This window comes from Lichenostomus cassidix, chromosome 1Aa (assembly GCF_008360975.1).
Source record: "Lichenostomus cassidix isolate B80296 chromosome 1Aa, HeHo_3.0, whole genome shotgun sequence".
NCBI lineage: Eukaryota > Metazoa > Chordata > Aves > Passeriformes > Meliphagidae > Lichenostomus > Lichenostomus cassidix.
In genome coordinates this window covers 12,471,520-12,490,958 of record NC_139480.1, presented here as the reverse complement: position 1 = coordinate 12,490,958, position 19,439 = coordinate 12,471,520, and the positions used below count along the sequence as shown (strand labels likewise).

The 19,439-nt window shown below is 38.0% G+C and overlaps 1 protein-coding gene and 1 long non-coding RNA gene across 3 annotated transcripts in view; one reads left to right on the top strand and one right to left on the bottom strand.

Annotated features, from left to right (window-relative positions):
* The window catches only part of ORC5 (origin recognition complex subunit 5), a 64,158-nt gene extending 45,274 nt beyond the window's left edge, over positions 1-18,884 (top strand). For both annotated transcript variants that reach the window (XM_085040368.1, XM_085040374.1), the window contains exons 14-15: positions 11,350-11,462; positions 14,969-18,884. In XM_085040368.1, the coding sequence (XP_084896494.1) occupies positions 11,350-11,462; positions 14,969-15,014 (159 nt within the window). In that variant the 3' untranslated portion in view covers positions 15,015-18,884. The remainder of the gene's footprint in view (positions 1-11,349; positions 11,463-14,968) is intronic.
* On the bottom strand, positions 1,636-7,505 carry LOC146443177 (uncharacterized). The gene is made up of 3 exons (XR_014855949.1): positions 7,274-7,505; positions 6,882-6,944; positions 1,636-1,890 (listed from the first exon to the last, which is right to left on the bottom strand). It is a non-coding gene; the product is annotated as an uncharacterized LOC146443177 (long non-coding RNA).
* Positions 18,885-19,439: the final 555 nt, after the last annotated feature.

The window sequence follows — 19,439 nt, the reverse complement described above, 5'->3', positions numbered from 1 at the left end:
GACCTCCAAGCTTGTCAAGTCCAACCTTTGAACACTACTGTGACAACTAAACTGTAGCACTAAGTGCCATGTCCAGTCATTTCTTGAACACTTCCAGGAATTGTGGCTCAGATACCCCCGTGGGTAGCCTGTGCCAATGCCGGACCAGTTTTTCAGTGAAGAAATTCTTCTTGATGTCCAACCTGATCCTCCCCTGGTGCAACTTGAGGCCACTTCCTCTTCTCCTCTCATTGGTTGCCTAGGAGAAGAAGCCAATCCCCACCTAGCTTCAGACTCCTTTCAGGCAGTTTTAGAGAGCAGTAAGGTCCCCACTGAGACTCAGGAGGCAGGAGGGTGGCTGCACTCTGACATGTCCTGCCTACAGGACGCGCTGTACAGACGGTCCTGCCATGTCCTCCTGCCATCCACATCCTGTCTGTCCTGCTTGCCCACCCTTTTCACTGTGCTCCTGCTTGCCTGTGCTCCTGGTAGAGCTCTTCAAATCTCCCTCAGGTGCTCTGGCATCACCCTCCCCATGTCAGCCTCCCTCACCAGAGCTGTCAGGTCCTGCTGGATGTCTCAGCTCTCTTGGGTTCCTTGGAGTGTTTTGCCCCAGAAGTTACTGCAGCCACCACTGCTGTCACTGCATGCCTTCCCGACTCTATTCCTGTATGACATGGAAATTGCCTTCTGCAGCACATCACTGTTTTTGACTCTGTTGCCTGATAAATGATTTGCAATGATGTAGGAGCTGTGTAGACAATGTTTGCTAACTACACAAATTTTAACACAAGGTATGTATAGCAAGATGTTTTTAGGACTCTGGGGAGTGATAGAGTCTTAGAATGTTTCTGTCCATCTAAATAGACAGAATTATTGAATGCTATAAAGGCAGGAGAAATACTAACTGACTGCATACTGTTACTAAGAAATGCTTCCATTGAGCAGGTATTCCCTTCCCACATATCCTTTGTCTAATCCCTTGACCAGCCTTGTTGATGGGTGTGGCAGGACACTGGTTCACTGTTCATTGGCTGCTTTGGTTGGCTGTAACATTATTACGCAACACACGCGCTTGCCGAACAGGAGTGTCAGAAGCTGGTTTTTTCCAGGTTAGAAAAGCTAAGTGCTACATGGCATAACTAGTAGAATTTCACAGTTTCATTAAAGGGTGATGGAAACTGCATAAAAAACAAGTGTTGTGTTAGAAGAACACAGTTTTTTGATTTACAGTTAATTGCTGACAGATGATGTTTCATGCTGTCAGATGATATTTCGTGCATTTTATCTGATAAAACCAAATATAACTGAATAAGAGATGAAAAACTGGTAGTTTTGACCACTTTGTAAGGTATCTATGCAAGGGATATAAGGATATTTATAGATAACTTTTGAAGTTGCATCTAACGTATTTACTGGGTCATTGAGCCTAGATTTTTAATATTGTATGACTTTTCAAGTCATGGTTGTCTGAAAGCTTTACTTTCTGTAGAAATGGATGTTATGAATTTATAGCCTCTATTGTAGCATATCTAAACTTACAGGGTTTTTCTTATGAAAACAACACTTTTCACTGTAGATTACAACCATCAGCTTGTGCAGTTACAGTATGGCTCGTTTTATTTATTTTCAAGCATCTAGAGAACTTCCTGAGTGTCTTCATCCTGGTCTTTCCCTTCTTTCTGGCAGGAACAAAATGCTGTAGATTAAGTGATTAAGAGTAGAATATTCTCCTTGAGGCTATTTGGTTTCCTGGCGAGCTCAGAGAGGGAAGATTCCAGATTTACTCATTTCCCACCAGTGCCTAGTGGCTTTGTAGAGTCCTCTCTTCCCTTGTGCTGTGTGGTGACAGTCAGCCAACCTGGAACTGGCATTAATCCTTGCTGTTTTGTCTGTTCTTTTTAAGGGTACCTGTAAACAAAGGTGCAGGAATATATTAAACTTAATTGTCCTGATTTTGTTAGGGATAGAAGTGTAGCTGTTCCTTTCAGTTCCTGTAGTACAAAAACTTTGTAGCTGTTGGTTTATCCATCACCACTTACCAAATCAAAGTCTAATTACTGTTTTATATGAAAGTAAATCAGGTGTTTGGGTTTTTTTTCTTTCCTTCTGTTTGATGGCATAAAACCTAGTATGACTCACTGCCATATATGCAGCTCTTGCCGGCAGCTAGGCATTAGTATTGTTTCTAATCTCTTGGTGTGCAGCCTTATAAGAAATTTCTCCTCCAATGTGTTGATGGGTGCAGTAACGTCACAAATCAGCAATCTTTTTCTGTTCCAGTTTGACAATACAAAAACAGCATGAAATGTCATATTTCAACAGGTCAGACCCCTATGTGTGAACATATTTATACCTAATTACTGAAGTCCCTGAAGTTAAGAACATTAGGTCCCAGTATGCTGGGAAATTTTTCTTGCTTACAATTTTATTACAGACTTCCCTAAGCATCCTTCGCTGGTCCTTTCAAGAGACAGCATATTGGGCTGGGAGGGATCTTTGTTTTGAACCAATATGATGTACTGACATACTTAAGTGATTGATACACGTTGTTTCTATTTTTGTTTTTGTTACTGTTTATTCCTATTATAGAACCACTAAAATTTGCAGTTTATCTAGTCTCAGTGAATATGGAGTTGATTGCAGTCTTGTGCACTGCATTTTGTGAGTAACTGAGAAGCAGCATGCTACTGTGGAGAGTCTCTGTTTTAACAATCTCAAGATTTAAAATCAATGTATTTTTAATTTTTTGTTTTTCTGAGCAGACTCCCATGTGGGACTACAGTGTATTTTACCATTTTTCTTTTCTTGTGGTTGAAATGCCTGAGTTTTGGATTTCAGAAGTATTTGGGTCAAATATTCCTGAGGTCATTTTAATTAAAGAACTCATAATATCTTGTTTCTTTATACAATATTTGGATCAATACTCTTTAAACACTTAATGATCACAATCATCCAGAAATATACTGTAGTTAAGACACATTGAATATGTTTTGTTTTTTTTCTTGGAGAAAGCAAGGTAGTTTAGACATAGGAAATTCTCCCGAATGTCTGATTATGAGCAGTCTCTTTTAATTTCATTATTTCTGCTCTTGGCAAATACAAAAGACTGATTTTTATCCTCAGGACAGGCTGGAAATCCTAATTGTTTGAATTATTGTTTAATGCAAAACTATATTTACGAACAGAACTCCTTCATGAATCAGTAGAATGCTGGTAACTTTGTGTACACAGTTCTATAATTTGCTGAAATATCATAAAAAATTTACGGGTCTTCTGTAAATATATCAAGTCCTGTCAGTATCACAGGTACTGGGTAGTATTTCTAACATAACTGTTTTCCTGCTCTTAATAGAACTTGTCTTGGAATGTCTAGAAATTATGCCATTGTGGGACAGATGTAATAAATGAAGGGAGGATAAAAAGGCAAAAGTTTCTAGACTTAGAGAACTAAAGTTATACGCTTGGTCAGTTGCACAAAGGTATGCTTCTGGAAAACAGTCTTTGTGTTGCTTTCCTTATCTTCTAAAAAAGCCCACCTGGAACCTGAGACCTCTGATGCAAAAATGAATGAAGGACTGGCAGAAGGATACTTCTGTTGGCTATTGCCTGTGCCTTGAAAAATAGCCAACCTTTGTCTGGTGTCCACTTAAGGAGGCTACCTGACTCAAGTAATCAAATTTACTGTAAACATCGTTCCCCAAGTGTTCCTTTGACCATCTGTTACCATCTTCAATTTCTAAGATTTTGAAGTATGAACTAGAAAGGGGAATACTTTTGAATTAGCTGTCTGTAACTCGTATCTGAAGTCCTTTTACTTAGGAATTGTATGTGTTTCCAGGTAGTTGTGGAGTAAATTAGAAGTATGCATCTCCAACAGATTGCAAATTCATTCAAATCTTGGGTTTGAGTATCAAAGTTAACTCCTGTCATCACTTCCAGGGGCCTTAACAAAATTCTGAACATATTTCCAAATAAACCTCAGGTACAGAAAATAATTTGATCCTTTCAGAAAACACCACATTAAGCAAATTTCTAGCATGCCTTTCATGCCTTTATGAAGTACTTTAATTGATCCTCAAAGTGAGGAAACTAACTCAGAAATACTGATTTATCCATGCATCACTCTAGAGTTTTTATATTCTTTTTAAAGTTGATGAGCAGAGCCAGGCAAAGAGTGTTATGAACTGCCTTTTATTTTCCTTCTTATTAGGCAAATTGATTAATGCTAAAGTAAATGTGCTGAGAGGAAAAAAAAAAGAGCTTTTTCTTAATTTCTATATTGAATAAAAATAATGAAGAGAAAGCAAATTCATTAACACTTTGAAAGATTCCTTTAATAATAGTTCCCAAATGAATAAATTATTGAACTGCTTTTAAAAAGTGATGTTACTGTAACAATGAGTGGGCAAGGCTACTCTGTGCAAATGCTTTTGTGATATTGTGAAGCTTTTTAGAGGGTGATGGGGGAAGCTGGCTTTTCCTCATGTGGGGGTTTTTACAAAGACTGCAAAGGATGGGGAGAATACAGTAATTAATAGTGAGAGAGCCCTTACAGAAGGCCAAGAGAAGGTTGAAAGGGGAAACAGCAGGGTAGGGTGTAGAAGATGCAGATGATATACTTTATCTTTAATGAATGCATCACAACAGACACATTAAGTAAGACCAAAAGCAGGCTTACCCAGTGTTTTACTTCTTACACAGTAAAACTGTCTGACTACTTCCAAGTAATATGAAATAAGTAGGAAAAATTTAAGACCAGAAAGCAGAGGATGAGCATAGACTATGTATGTTACAGCTTCTTATTACCTGTGGCTTAAATGCTTGCCACAAAAGTGATGTTCTTTGCATTTAGCAGCTCATGGTTGTGCTAATGTGAATGTGCCCAGTGGCTTTCTCAACTCCACAAAACACAGTGGTCTGCACTGAATTTTCAGAGGCAAAGTGTGTTACAGATTAACTACAAATTTGGAGGAAGGATACTTCCTTCTGGGTTTCTTGATTGCTTTTTAAAATTGCCTTTTTGGTTTCGTGGGATGATTTCAGGATTTTGATTCGGTGTCCCCATTTTAGAAAAACTATAGAAGGTTTTGGTTTTGTTTTTCTTTTTGAATAGTGGTTTTGGGAAGAGAAAATGTGAGGAGTAGAGATAATTAGAAAGTACAGGGAAGAGTTGAAAGGAAGCTGCGCTGATGAGTCAAGACTTGCAGCTAGTCAGAGTCACTGAACAAAGAAAAACACTAGAAAACAGACTGCTAATTGAAGAAAAAGTATTCTAAAATATGAATAAAGCAAGGGTAGGAAGTGTCTTCTTGAAGGGGGAAAATACATTTGCTTCTCTTGAGATTGAAGAGAAAAGCCACAAGGGAAGCCAACTGCAGAATGGTCTAGAGATAAGGCAGCTTCTACCATGCAGAAAGATGTTCTGTGTTCTGAAAGACAGGAGAAGGTGGAGTGGTGCAGATAGAGGGGAAAAGGAAAAAGGCAAAATATGCACATTTATCTCTTGAGTAAGTGTAAGAAATTGGCACTTTTTCTTGTCAAGCATCATTTTGTGTAAATGGGACACTGAAGGTAAGACCAAGTAGAATGAGGCAGAGGTGGTGAGCAATGAGTACACAGTGGAGAAAATACCGTGCAAGGATGGCTTTAATGACCTGTAGAGTAAAAAATGGAAGAATGTCCTAGTAAAATTCAATGTTACATGCCTCGGGCTTAGTAAACATTTGTGTTCTGAAGAGACACAAGAAAAATCTTTAAGATGGTGAGTATGATACAAACGGAATGGGTTTAACAGCATGAAATGAAATATTTCTTCTGGACTGTCTTTTAGATACTAAAGGAAATTTTGGCTGTCTTAATAAATGACTGAACCACCAATATGATGAAGATTTGAAAAAGCGAATGGAGTCTATTGTTTAAATCTGTAAATCACATAGATTTGCCTTGAGTGAAATGAAATCAAGGTCTTGGATGTTCAATACAAAATAGTGAAATAATACTTACGTGACAGAAACATAAAAAACGCCAAGCTAATCCAGGGCAAAGAAAGACATCCAATGCAATCATTCATGAAAGAAAGTGCAAAGCAGGCTGGGTCACTGTGTTTGCCCCCTTGCATCCTGCACAGCCACCTATGTGTGTGTCACCAAAGGGAGGCACAGGGCGCTGTCTGTGGAGCAGCACTGAGGCTGTGGCTGGGTCTGTAAGTGTATCTGTTAATGTCAAAAACACTTTGACTGCATTCATAAGATAGTTTAAAAATAGAGTTGGATTACTTTTAAGCTGAGAAAAAGGTAAAATGAAGTAGGTAAAACCTAGCTGCAGCATGTAGTAATGAATGTTTAACTGCACGCTGGAAGGCTCTAAGTGACCTGGAGGGGTGTCCCTCCTGTTGTATTTTTTTCATACATTAAAAGCCTTGTACGAAACATAATGCAGTATCAAAACTTGATTGTTGTGTACAAGCATTCAGGAAAGTACTGATTTATTTTTAATAATTTTTATTAAAATAGTTTTGATCGATTACTGTCTTAAATACATATAGTTGTAATGCTCTGGTTATCCTTCTGTATGAGCTGCTCAAATGAGGCTGACATATGAGCATACTCTGGCTATAATTTTCATTGAAATAATTTTGAGCAGGTTTTTTTATGCTCACATAATTTATACTAGGGTCATGGAATTTAACTTCAGGAGAGTATGGCACAGTCATTTTGACTGAAATGTGTTTTGTAAATAGCATTGGGTGTTCCAAGTGCCTTGTTGCATAGCAGAGGTTTTACCATGTGCCCAAATGTGACTCCTGGCAGTGGTAGGTTTTGAGCAAGTGCATTGGCTTTGAGAGGCCTGGGATGATGGTGCTGCAAAGCACCATTCATGTGACTAAAAGAATATAGTACCTTTGTCTGATGGTGCTGAATATGGAATGGTCTTCGTTTCTTGATAGGTTTGACGTTCAGAATCTGTGTGTGACAGTAAGCCAGACTGAAGAGTTAGAATTAATGTTATATCTTGGGCAAGGTAATTGAATATTATAAACTGTGGAGATGAAAAAAATCTACCCAGATCATCTAGTATATTTCTGCCGGTTTGAAATTGTTCCTTCTAGTGTCTTTTATTAACATTTTTCCAATTCAGTTAAAAATGTACACTTAGTGAGATTTCAATCACATATCTGAGGAAACAGCTTCTTCCCCACCCCAAAAAGTCAGCATCATTTTCTCTGTTTAGTTTTATCCTAGCGATTTGAGATCTGTCCCACACTTTGTCCAGATAGTCTGTCATTGCTTACCCAAACTAACCATGTGTTTCCCTGTATCATGGGTTGTAATTCTGCTCGTGTTTTGCACCTCAGTGAATATTTTCTGGCTTCTTGTGGTGTCCTTGGGAAGAGCCTGGCCTTTCTCAGCAGACAGCCCTTGCTTCTGGAATCCTTCTCACTTCCACGCAGCCATGTGCTCACAAAGCTGGTCTTTGTGTCTGCTTGGGGAATGATGCAAGGCCCATCTGTTAGTCCAGGCTGATAGGAAAAAAGCTGCCTTGAAGGATGGCTTGTGGGTTGCTCATTTTTTCCAGAAGTTTTAATGTCCATGTTTGACCAATGAATCTCCAGAAGCAATCTGAGTGGTCATTTCCTCCTGGGAACAATTGTCTGCTATGCTTTTATGAGTATTCTCACCTTGGATCCAAGATTTCAGCAGCAGTTTTCTTACACAAATATATTTCAATGTAAGCTACATCATCACTTATTTTTAAACATACCAGTAAAACCTGTTCCTTTACGTATTTCAGATCAGTAAGGGGTTTTTTTCTGATTTTCTTGTTATTCCTGTAGAAAATTTCATTTACTTTTTAACTTTTGCTAGTATTAAATCATCACCAATTTAAGTAATTTTACAAATAACTCTAGAATATTTCTTCCAACTGTAACTTCTTTTGTTCAAAAGGTTCTCAATAAATATTCTTTTCTATGTCACCCACACAGCTTTTCTGGCTTGTTTCTAGTCTGAAACATTCTTGCCAGATGTTTTTTCCCAAGCTTTTGTGATAATGAAATGGAGCCACTGTACCCATGCTATTAAAAAAAAAAAAAAAAAGCTTTCAAAAGTGGTGGTGTATTTTTGGCTAAGAAGTGCAATTAGTTTGGCATTGCATACATATTTTTTCCATCTGTGTTTCGAACTTTTGATGTGTCTTAATTTAAGAACATACTGCCTCCAAAGTTTCACAACAACTGAACTTTTGAAGTAGTAATTGTTATTCAGTGCTTAAGTTATAGATGGCACCTGGAACTCAAGAGTTAACAGGACATGAATGTTGGTGAATTTAAAATTTTGCTACAAATACACTGTCCTAAACCCATTTCATTCCACTGTACCCTGCCTTACCAGGTGAATGCCCTAGGTAAGTGCAGAGAGAGACTGTATGATTGCAATTTTATGCAAAATAGCTCAGCTTCAGAAGCAGTTAGAGTGCAAGTTAGGTCTGGTGGTGATTTAATACCATACATGGTTTTTTCTTCCTCCTTCCTTTGCCGCCAGTTAAATGTCAGACATTCAGCAAAGAGGTGCTCAAGCCTCTTGTGTCAGAAGGGATTTGGACCTTCTGTGTTCCTGAAGATTTCTGAACCATTTGGGGAAGACAGTCATCTTTTATTTATTTGGTCTAGGTTCAGCACACAATATTAGAGCAACTTAATAATTCCACATCTACCACAATTCAGTCTTTTCTAACAATGCAATTTATTGCACAGAATAGGTGTCTTGTCCATTTCTGTGGCTGACTCAGCAGCAGAACTCTCCTGCTATATTGTATAAAGCAAGTAAATATTGAAGTCATTGCTTTGGGGTGACAGAACTCCCTTGCTGGTTTTTATTCTCCTTAAACCCATTGAAAAAGCTGTGCAAGCAAAGCTCCAGGCTGCTGTCCCCTCAGCAGGCTGGTTTTTGGACTTGTCCTTCAGAGGTCTCTGCCTTTCTCCATGCACAGGCTAGGCATCTGTAACTGCATGTCAAATTCTACTCCAAAGACTAACAAGTTAGGTATTTTTGCTTCTAATATTTGGCTCTCTGTAGGAAAGCTGGTCCCTACTTACTCCCCTTAGATACATGTTGTTTCTCTTTGTTCCTCATGAGCCTCTTTGGAGATAAAACTGTTTCTTGCCTGCATGAATTGAAAATGGCAGTTTTCTCTACAGCTGTCTTTTTAAGTGGTCTCAGGGTCAGGACTTGCTGTTTCAGCACTTGCTTTCCTGTGATGACATTTTATTAAAGTAAGTGTTGTGAAAGAAATAAGTAAAAGGTTGCAGTTTCCTAAGTAAGTTTGTTACTCTGATGATCAATAGCTTCATTTGTCTTGTAATATTGTATATTGAGTCTTTAATGTGTTCAGTCAAGAACATTAATGAAACTTCATGTCCAGTCTGATGCCATTTCAGATTTCTTGAGTCAGCCTTTAGTAAGGAGTTTTGCATTGCTGACCTCGCATTACACACAGAGCATTTGTTGCTAGTTGGAAAAGAAAATGTACAATTTGTTGAAGTATTGCTGGAACATTTGTAGTGCAGCAGCAAGGTCACTTTTACATCCCACATAAAACTGAGATGGGCCCAACTTCAAACTGTGCAGACTTTTGCTGTGGTCATGAGGAGCTTTAAGGAACCCTCCTGCTGTTCTTTCATAGGTGATTTCTGAATGTGACATCACCTGCAAGTCTGCAGTGCAGAAGTCATTTGCCAGTATTGATGCACCAGGGTGCAATTGTGACAGCAGATTCCTCCATAATGCTTTTTCACTGACTGACTAAGGACTTTGTTACTTGAAGGATGGACAAGACTGTGCTTCCAAACTCAGGAGTATTTTAAGAATATAAACACTTAACAAGTTTGAGGTTTACCCCAATCCAGTGATATGTGCATAGTGATTCATGAACTGGAATTTGAGCCATTTGCCATATACTGAGTTCAATTATCTTAAATTTTGTCTATGCTAAAATTTGATAAAAAATGTAATTTATCGATCTAAATTAAGTTAATGGAATTCGTCTTTCTGACTATGTGTAAGCCATCATTCCTTAACCAAATTCCAAAGACTTTGCAGAATTACAGCATCCAAATTATTGTTGCCTTATGCCATATAAAAGAAAGTTAAGCCCATGCTGTTAAAAAATTACTTCATTCTTGGGTACCACATTTTTTTCTGTTCTCCACAGGTAGGTGTCATTTTTTTACATTATATTATTCCTACCTCCTACAAGCACTGTCACAAATTTGAAAACTGAGTGTACTTTCAGCAAGAGAGCGGGGTTATTACTGAGTTAGAATTTTTTTTATTGATACTGGTAAGAACTTGCTGATACTTTTTATAGCAATGTGCCTCCTTGAATGTTTGAAATGACACTTTCTTTCCTGATACATGTATTCTTGAGAAATTCCTTAGTGTCCTGTTATCATTACTCAGAAGTAGGTCATGGTTGGCTGGTTTTTTGAAAACGAGACCTGTGGCCCAATACCAGTTTGTCACAGAATATAACTTCATTGCCATGAATTGTCACTGGCATCTCTTGCAAGTGCAGGGGAAGTTTTTCTTTTTTGCTTTTACCTCTTTCTTTCCCTGGTGTCTGGGAGGAGATAAGGAGACAATGGGATCACTGCAGTGTCTCTACCTAACTGAGTTAGAATGGGCTGACTGTTTCAGTGGTGACACCCCATGACTGCACTTCAGTGGTACCACAGCCATCACTGGAAGAACAAAGACAGTGAAAAAGTATGCTGGTACATTGCTATTTTGGTAAAATAATCAATGGCTCTGTCAAGACACTGTATGTGTGTTAGTAGGCAAATTTCTCTTAACTGAGGCCCTGCTCTTTTTAAGCATAGTCTTCCAGCCTTTTCTTTCCAACCTTCAAGTTCTTTTTTATCTGGAGTAGAGTGATATATCCATCTGTTCAAAATGTGGTATCAGCTGGCACAGGAATATCCAACTTTGAGGAGGAAAGTTCAAAAGGCAGTCTTCAGGGATAAAGGAAAGAAAATCCTAGTCTCCTGATTGTCAGGCAGAGATTTGGAAAATGCTCAGCTCATGCCTATTATTCCTGTTCCTCTGATCAAAACTCCAGGATAACTTTTGATAAGAAGGATGAAGGGTTTAGCCTGTGTCTCTCACTGCTTTACTGTAAATGTAATGGCAAAATGTATGTACATTCCTGGGTTTTCTAGCTGCAGAACTATGTGGAAATCAGTGAGCAAGTAGGAGTAACTTTCCAGAGAAAAAGTGAAATTATGCCAAATGTAAAAAAAGGGCAATAAATTGGCCACTGCTATTCATGTTAACCAAAATGACTAACGTTGCTACTACCTTTTGTCTGTAGATCACCTCTCTTGTGACACTCCAGCTGTTATCTATGGTTGGCCAGAATGACCAGCTTGATGGACCACGATACAAATGTACTGTGTCTCTGGACTTTATCAGAGCTATTGCCCGGTGAGTCTGTTAGAGTTCATTTACTGTTGTATGTACTGACTTGAAAGAGACTTCAAACCAAGTATTTCCTCAGTCTATAGCTCTTTGCAGACCAGAACAGAAAACCTCTGGATGTTTCCTAAGAATGACTGAATAAGTAACCTTATTTATGAGAAATACTGTACTCAAGGTAAATATAGTCCATTCCTGTTTTGAAAAAGATTTATGTTACAGTGGCAGTATGTGTTACAGTAACATACTGTCTTTGTGCTTAATAAAGGTCAGGGACTTCATGTGAAAATACTGCTCTAAAATGTCAGTCCCTTTCATTACCAAAAAGCACATTATGGTATTTGAATCTGAAATTATAGTTAGTTCTTAACAGTGTTGTGCATATGATATAAAAACTACATAGGTTTTAAGAATTCTTGCACATAGACTATCTTGCGTGATCTGTAATTGATACAAGCTAATTTGGTCAGTGGATGTAGGTATGTCAGCGTCTTTGTTTATCCAGAGCCTTCAAATGTGAAGTCTGAGAACAGTTTGAGATCCATCAGGAGAGACGGCAATAATTCACAGACAGAAATACATGCAATACAAGGCAACAGTCAGGCCTATGTCTTGTATTTATCAAATACCACCAACATTAATTCACACCTGTTGCTGCCACCTGATTAGCAAATCTTGGATAAACAGTCTATAACCAAAACAGAGCCCAAAAATGACATGTGTCAAAAAGAAGAAATGTTCTCAAGGCCAACTCTTCTCTGTAATGACTTCATAGGAATCTGAGGTGTAGACTGTATACCATAACCTCAGAGCACATGTTGCTCTCCTGAGATATTAAATGTCCAGTAGCCTTGTCAGTAAGGGCAACAGATACACTAATTTCAATTTTCAGTTTGACAGGCCATAGGATGAAACTTTGTCTGCCTCAGATCTGGCCAGACCACACTGCCAGGACCTCCGCAGCCTTGCTATGTCAGTTTGCTATTCCCGACAGTAAAGTCACTTGTGAATGATGCCCTGAGAAAGCTCTCCCTGGTACCAAGCACAGCAAACCATCTGCTCAGCAACAAGGATCATTGTGTATACAGTTATACATAGATGTATCCTTGAACTGGGATACTTGAAATGACAGCCCTTCCCTTGCAACTTTAGTATCCTTAGAAGTTTCAGTGACTCCATTAAAGTTGCTGGAAGGTAGAGATGGCCAGAGAACAGGACCAAAACTTGTACTATGCAGCTCATGCTTACTGCAGAAAGTAGTTGCCAGAGACACTTGTCATTTCAAACCTCAGTGCATGCTATAGTGTTTTGGCTTGCTTTCCTTTAGGTCTGATTTGTGTGTATATGTATGTCTGTATATGTATATACACATATATGTATCCAAATTGACTTTTCGTACATGTTACAAGGAAGAAAGCAGTTCTTTTTTTCTCCCCCTCCAAGTAGTTTGCAGGTGTTTTTTGCAGCCTAGATAGGGCCATTGAAGTGATCTGATAGATTTTAAAGTTAGCCTGTTCTTCTTTTCTCCTGTTTCCCCCTTTTTTAATCTTGCTTTGTTCCTTTGTTACAATTTTTATTAAAATACATTTTTCAGCCCACAGTATTTATTAAATCTTGAAGGAGGATAATCTGTAAAAAGACATGGTTTCATGAGCTCACAGTAAGTGGGCTTCTCGCTTCTCTGGGTGGGGCTACTAGCAATAGGCATGATCTCATGTCCTTAAGAAAATTTCATTTTCTGTCTGTGCAATAGTCTTGGTTATATTTGTCACAGAGGAGGACCTGCTTTGCAGTTTCAGCCAAAATACATATCAAGTAAGCAGCCCATCTTCTGATTCTTCTTTTTCTGTTACTGCAATAGTACTAAAATAAATTTGTTAGTCACTTAAATCTTCAGATACCTCACCTTTGTTCCCATCTCAGCCTTGTTACTCCAGCATATTTCCTAATGGAAGGTTGAGGAGTGCAAAGAGTGGGATGCTCTTTCCCTCCCCACCCCCATTCAAGCTGTTCAGATTGTCATTTCATTCTCTTTAATTTTTAAGAAAAGGTGAAGTTTGCATTTAAAAACAAACAAACACCTGTTTTTGGAAAAGAGTAAAAAATTGCATCTCTTCCTGGTGGCTTTTAATGTGCTAACTGCTGAAGTGCACAGTCTCTCTTTATTACCACAGAACCTCATGTCTGGCTCTATTCTGTGGTATATACTCAGTCTTTGTGGAAATTTTTCCATGTTTTTTACCACATAGTAGTTAAACGTTTAGCTGAAGGTAAAGTTAGATGTTTCTTTGTTAGAAAGAGTTTCAAACCTAAGTTCATAAATTTTCTCTAGCTGAAATAGGACTCTCTTAGTGTTTATTGAATGTAATGGATCTTTCCAGAGAATCTGTAATAAACCCAGTTGTTATGACAGGACAATTCTGTTTCATTTAGTTGATAAGGTCAGCATTTGTTAGTGTGTATGATTTTGTTTCTGTGGAAAGCCTTGTAATTAAAGCACTGTTTCTGAGTGACACAATGTTGTGCAAGTCTAACAGTGGCAGTTAATGTCTTCAAATTTGTCGATGGATTATTAAATAGACTCCAACCCAGTATTTCCTGTTATGTATCTTGGGGATTTCTAAACTTTTGGTCTGTCCAATATGATGTTTTATAGAAACTTTTTGAAAAGTGGGTTACAGGCTAATGGATGAACAGAGAATATTAAATTATTGCAGTTCAACAAATAAGAATTCAGCTAGCTAATCTCACTTAGTATTGTTAGCAGTTATTTTTGCATCACTAAATACTTTTTAAAAAAAGCCCTTTTAATTTTATACTTGTCATTATATGCAGTAATTTGCATTATTTATTCAAACAGTAAACCCTAAAGTCTGAGTGTTTGGTTGTATAGAAGAATGAGTTTAGAGACAAAAAAAATAATTATATGTTTTATTCTCCTGCTGTTTCATTTTGCCTGCCATTAAAGTACAAAAGTATACATTAAAATCTTCTATCCCATTGAGTGGCATTCTTGGATATTTCAAATTTAGCTATGAACATGGGTCAACTACTGTCAAGACTGAAAGAACGCAGACTGCAAATGAGTACAGATGAAGGAGTTACGTAGTACATGCTAAAAACAGGTGGTTTGGGAGATGAACAAAACATTCAATAGCATAAAAGGTTGTTGCTTTGCATCACCAACTAGAATATCAAGTTTGCCATATGAAAACATAATCTTATTAATACTGATATATTTTTGTTGTTTAATTATTGAAATGAGAATCTTCATTTCTTTACTAGGAAGTTGCTTTGTTTCTTTTTTAGAATCCTACAAAGTTTAAATAATCAGAAGAGAAGTACTGTAAATAATGATAGAAATAAAAAATTCATTAATCCTTGCTTGCATTTCTTTTGGGGATATTGCTTGATTTTGAGTGTGCAGAATGTCCTGCACTGCTGTCTCCGAACAGGTTAAAGTTTTAGCAGTGTTAAGATGATTGCTCTAATATATACTGTGTTTTTGTTTATAGGACCGTGAACTTCGACATAATAAAGTACTTGTACGATTTCTTGTGAAAACAAGCTTCACAGCCATATGGACACTGTGACAATGACTAAGGCAAGCTGTGTTCATCTCTCTACTTAGCTGGCCAGAAAGAAGAGTATTTTGGCTCTTTTGGATTTGTCCAAACAGGTGCTGGCCCAGCATGGAACCTGATGAAAATACTGTGATTGGTCTGGGTGGATCTGAGCAGAGGACTATTTACCAGGGACCCTGGAGTATTTGGAAGCAATGTGTTAATTATAAACAGCAGGGTTTGAGCACAATCTGTTCTACTCTTAATGATGTTATCTTAACACTGAAATTGCCTGAAACCCATTTACTTAGGACTGCATTTTGCTCTATGAACTCTCCCCAGTGCTTTGAACATGGCAGCAGCCGTTGTTTGTATGCCCAGTCTTTTCACTTCCTCTCCACAGGAATCTTTGCAATTGCCTGCCAAAGCAGCTTTTCCTGAGGCCACCATTTTAGGAGAGTGGGGTAGCAAAGTATAATAAACACAAAAACATATTTAAAAATCAAGCTGGTACAAATTCTTCTTTCTCTTCAGTAGTATGTAGGCAGACTGTTACCCTGTTATATGGAGATCACGATGACAGGAAGCTCCCAATTAGTCACCATACTGTCTTTTTCAGACCATTCATAAATGTTGACTATGAATCTATTTTTACAGAGCTCTATTTTAGAAGTCATTGATCCTTAAAGTTCTATCCCTATATCAAACTTGATTTTTTTTTTTTTTTGCTTCAACATTTTATAACCCTTTTATGCTCATCCAGTTATATAAAGTGCTAATTATAGTGCTGTGTGGAATGAATGTACTTTTAACATTCACACCATGTAATGGCTTTTGTAACAGCCTCTGTCCTGTAGAGGAGGATGGCACAGCTGCCTCTTCATCAGAAAGGGAGAAATTCAACAGGTGACAGTCTTTCTGCAGCAGTTCCCCAAAAGAGGTGGAATAGTGAATAAACAGTGTGGTCTAGTAGCAGAAAACTTTATTCTTGGAAATACCTGGTGAAATACACTATAATTGCAGGTTATAAGTAGAAGATTCTCAACTTATGAGCATTAAAGTCCTTTAGTCCATTTGGAGGTTATTGTCTTCATGAACCTGAAGATTTCTGTAACCCTCTTGAAAATTCCAGGTCCCACAGCTTGCTATTCAGATGTTTTTGTCTTGAGAGCTCACCTTTGACTGTTTGACTGTAGAAGACCATGCCAGGTCCTAAGTTGAACATTATGGTTCTTTTCAAGGAAAAATCATCAGTCTTCCCCCCTTGCTCTTACATTAGAAATGGTCAAATACCCTGAACACATGTAGTCTTTACTCTTTTTTGTTTCTCCTTTTTTTTCTTTCTCTCTTTCTTTCTTTTTGTGTTTCCTTTTTTTGTTGCTTTGTTTTCCCTCAATTGTGGATGCGTAGCCATACTTCTGAATTCATACCCAAGTGACAAAAGCATCCTTCTGGCCAAGCTCTGGCTTCCTCCCTCAGGGGAGTGTGAAAGGGCAACTATGAGTCATCTCTGTGATCTGTTTTCCTTCCTACCGCTGAGCTGCATCAAACCCTGCACCTGTCCATGAGGTGGCAACATTTGTCACACTTACTGAAGTGCTTGGATGTAAATACATAGCCTGTCTCAAAAATGTTTTCTACCTGTTTTTGTTTTTACTTACTGAAACGTCCATAATGTGAGCTTTGGGCTAAACTTTACAGTGCCTTTCTATCTTGGAACTAGTGCTGGGCTGAGCTAGGCTCTTGCAAATCTCCTGTATGACTACCTAGGGCTGCAGTTTGTAGTGGAAAGTTTTGAGGTATTCATATGTCAGCTAGTCCTTGTAAAACAATAGCAGGACATGATAGGGATTTGTAATTTCTGATGTAGATCAGAATTTTATACATGAAACATGATAGGACTGATACTGATTTGTTAAGTGCTACAAAACTTAAGTCACAAAATTTCATTTCCTGTAACCGGAATCATTCCCACCAAGCAGACTAGACCCTCAAAACTCTTCAGCTCCAAATTTGAAGCAAAAATTTGACATAAAATAAGGGTCTTAGAAAGTAAGCAGTGAGAAAACTTGGTGCTGCTGATATTGTTTCAATCTAATTTCTTCTGTACTAACCTTATGAGTATTGATGATTATTTCCAGTGTAAATACAAAGGATGAGGATACTACTTTTTGTGGAATGTAGTTAATTTGACTGATATGAGGTTAACTATAGAAGGAATACTAACTGACGATCTGTTAGACAGAACCACTCTCCTTACTTTGAAGGCACTTTTGTGACCTTTGTGAAAGACTCCTATCAGTGAAATAAAATTTAAAGCTGAATCAGCAGAGTATGAGAATGAGCAAGGTGACTGAAGTGCAGATGATTGATGTAGGCTATAACTATGCTGATGATGAATAGTAGGATTTATTCTGACAAACTAGAAATATTTCTATATAGCCATGTCAATGAGTTTATAAATTACTGCTGAGTTTCTTACTAGATACCTTAGCAATATTCTATTCTGAGATCCCATTTTCATGGATGAGGTGTGGCCTCCTTTAGCCTCCTCTGGGCCAGGATTTCACCTCTTCTACAGGTGGTTTTAAGAACTGTGCAAACAATGCAGAGCAAGACAGCTGTTCAACTAATCAGAAATCATTCAGTGCCTTAGTGCTGCAGTATGTAAAAAATGCCCAGGTTTTTTTCATTATTCCCGAGTCACAAAATATTATAGTACAGTAAAAATGACAGACTTACAGTGTCTCCAGTGGCTGATCTAAATATTAACAGGAGCTGGGGCTTGTTCATACAAGGAGAAAGTAATGGAAAAAGAAACGTAGCTATCATCAGTTGTGAAGAAATTAGTGCCCTTGAATAGCTCTGTCTTCATCAACAGCTGCATTTTCATGCATGTAACACTGAGATTTTATTTTTTAAAAAGGCTTGCAAGGCTGCATCCACATGTAATGTAGTGGTAGAGTCACTCTTTTTGGACAGTGATCTGTCTTACTCCAGTTCTCCCAGAACCTGCTGCTTCTACTGTAGCAATTCCTGTAGCTATTGTCTCTCTTTTTGGGTGAGTAAAGAAATAAGTTATTTCAGTACCTTCTGAGTTCTGATACAGAATTCTAGACACCATTTGAAAATGCATTCATTCTTGCCATTGGTTAAATTTTTCCAGTATCCACCAAGTACCATTTTGCAAGTCCACTCAGCCACTAAGTTTTCCTCTCATAACTGTAACAGCCAACCATGCCAGGAGAATGGTATGTGAAAGACAGGATTTTCAGCAGGAATATAGGAGGTACTACATGTCTGTGACCTGTGAGCAAAATATACCCAGCTGAGTATCTCAGGATTAGATATTTCCTCTGCACTTGTATTGGCAGAGATGGCAGGGAAGAGTGAGAAAATAGCAGGTTCTTGAGGGCTGCCTGGAGATGGGCATACTGTGTGTTCTGGTCAGCCCAGACAACTGGGGAACAGAAGATTTACTCCATGCAGAAGTAAATGCTACCCAAGGTGAAGCAACTTCTCCAGTTTTCTCAATGACAGAATGGCATAACTTACAAAAGAGCCTTATCATTGCTGGTAAATATGCATTGGGATAAAGATACAGCTTGATTAGCAAGTCTAATCATAGACAATACAAAATTTTTATGCGTTTGTAGATACTGGAATGGCTCCACTAGAAAATTGAATGGGAGATTAATAGCAAAAATGGTGTGTTTTTTATCTCAGCATCCCTGTGATATCTTTTGCTATGAACAGGCTGATTCAAATGAACTGTACAATACCCAGATAAGGGTAACTTTTTGATTCTTTATTTTTGTGCATGTTTATTAAAACCATTTAAAGAATAAATCTGAAAACAATACAGAAACTGCTGAAGTATGATCTTTATTATGACTGTATTCATGTTTTCCTGAAAATTGATGTCTTTAAAAAGCCACAGCTCAATGACAGTGTCTGTGCTGAACAGAAAGTTGAAAAATATTGCTTGTTACTGTACATTAGCAATGTATTAGTCACATATTTGAATAACCAAATATCTACCCAGGTGTCTAATATCAAGAAGCTCAGAAGTAATGGTATTAAAGTGACACCAACACTGTCATGCAGCCCATGGGTAGGGGTGTTTCCATGCTGTTGAACAAGTGGATGTCTGACTGTAAGCAAGGAGTCTTGGAGTGAGAACATGATGTCCAAACTACCAAGGGTAGACTTAATGTTTGAAGAGTTGTACTTAGTACTTAGAGCACCTCCTCCTCTGCCAATGAACAATATCCCATTTTTCCAAAGCAGCAAAAGTATCCCTAACTCTTCCTTTCATTTGGTTCCAACAACATTTGGTAATAAATCATTTCCACTGATGTGTTGCAGTTGCCAAAACGGACTTGCTATACAGCTCTTCCAAGGGAGTTACCACCACCAGGCA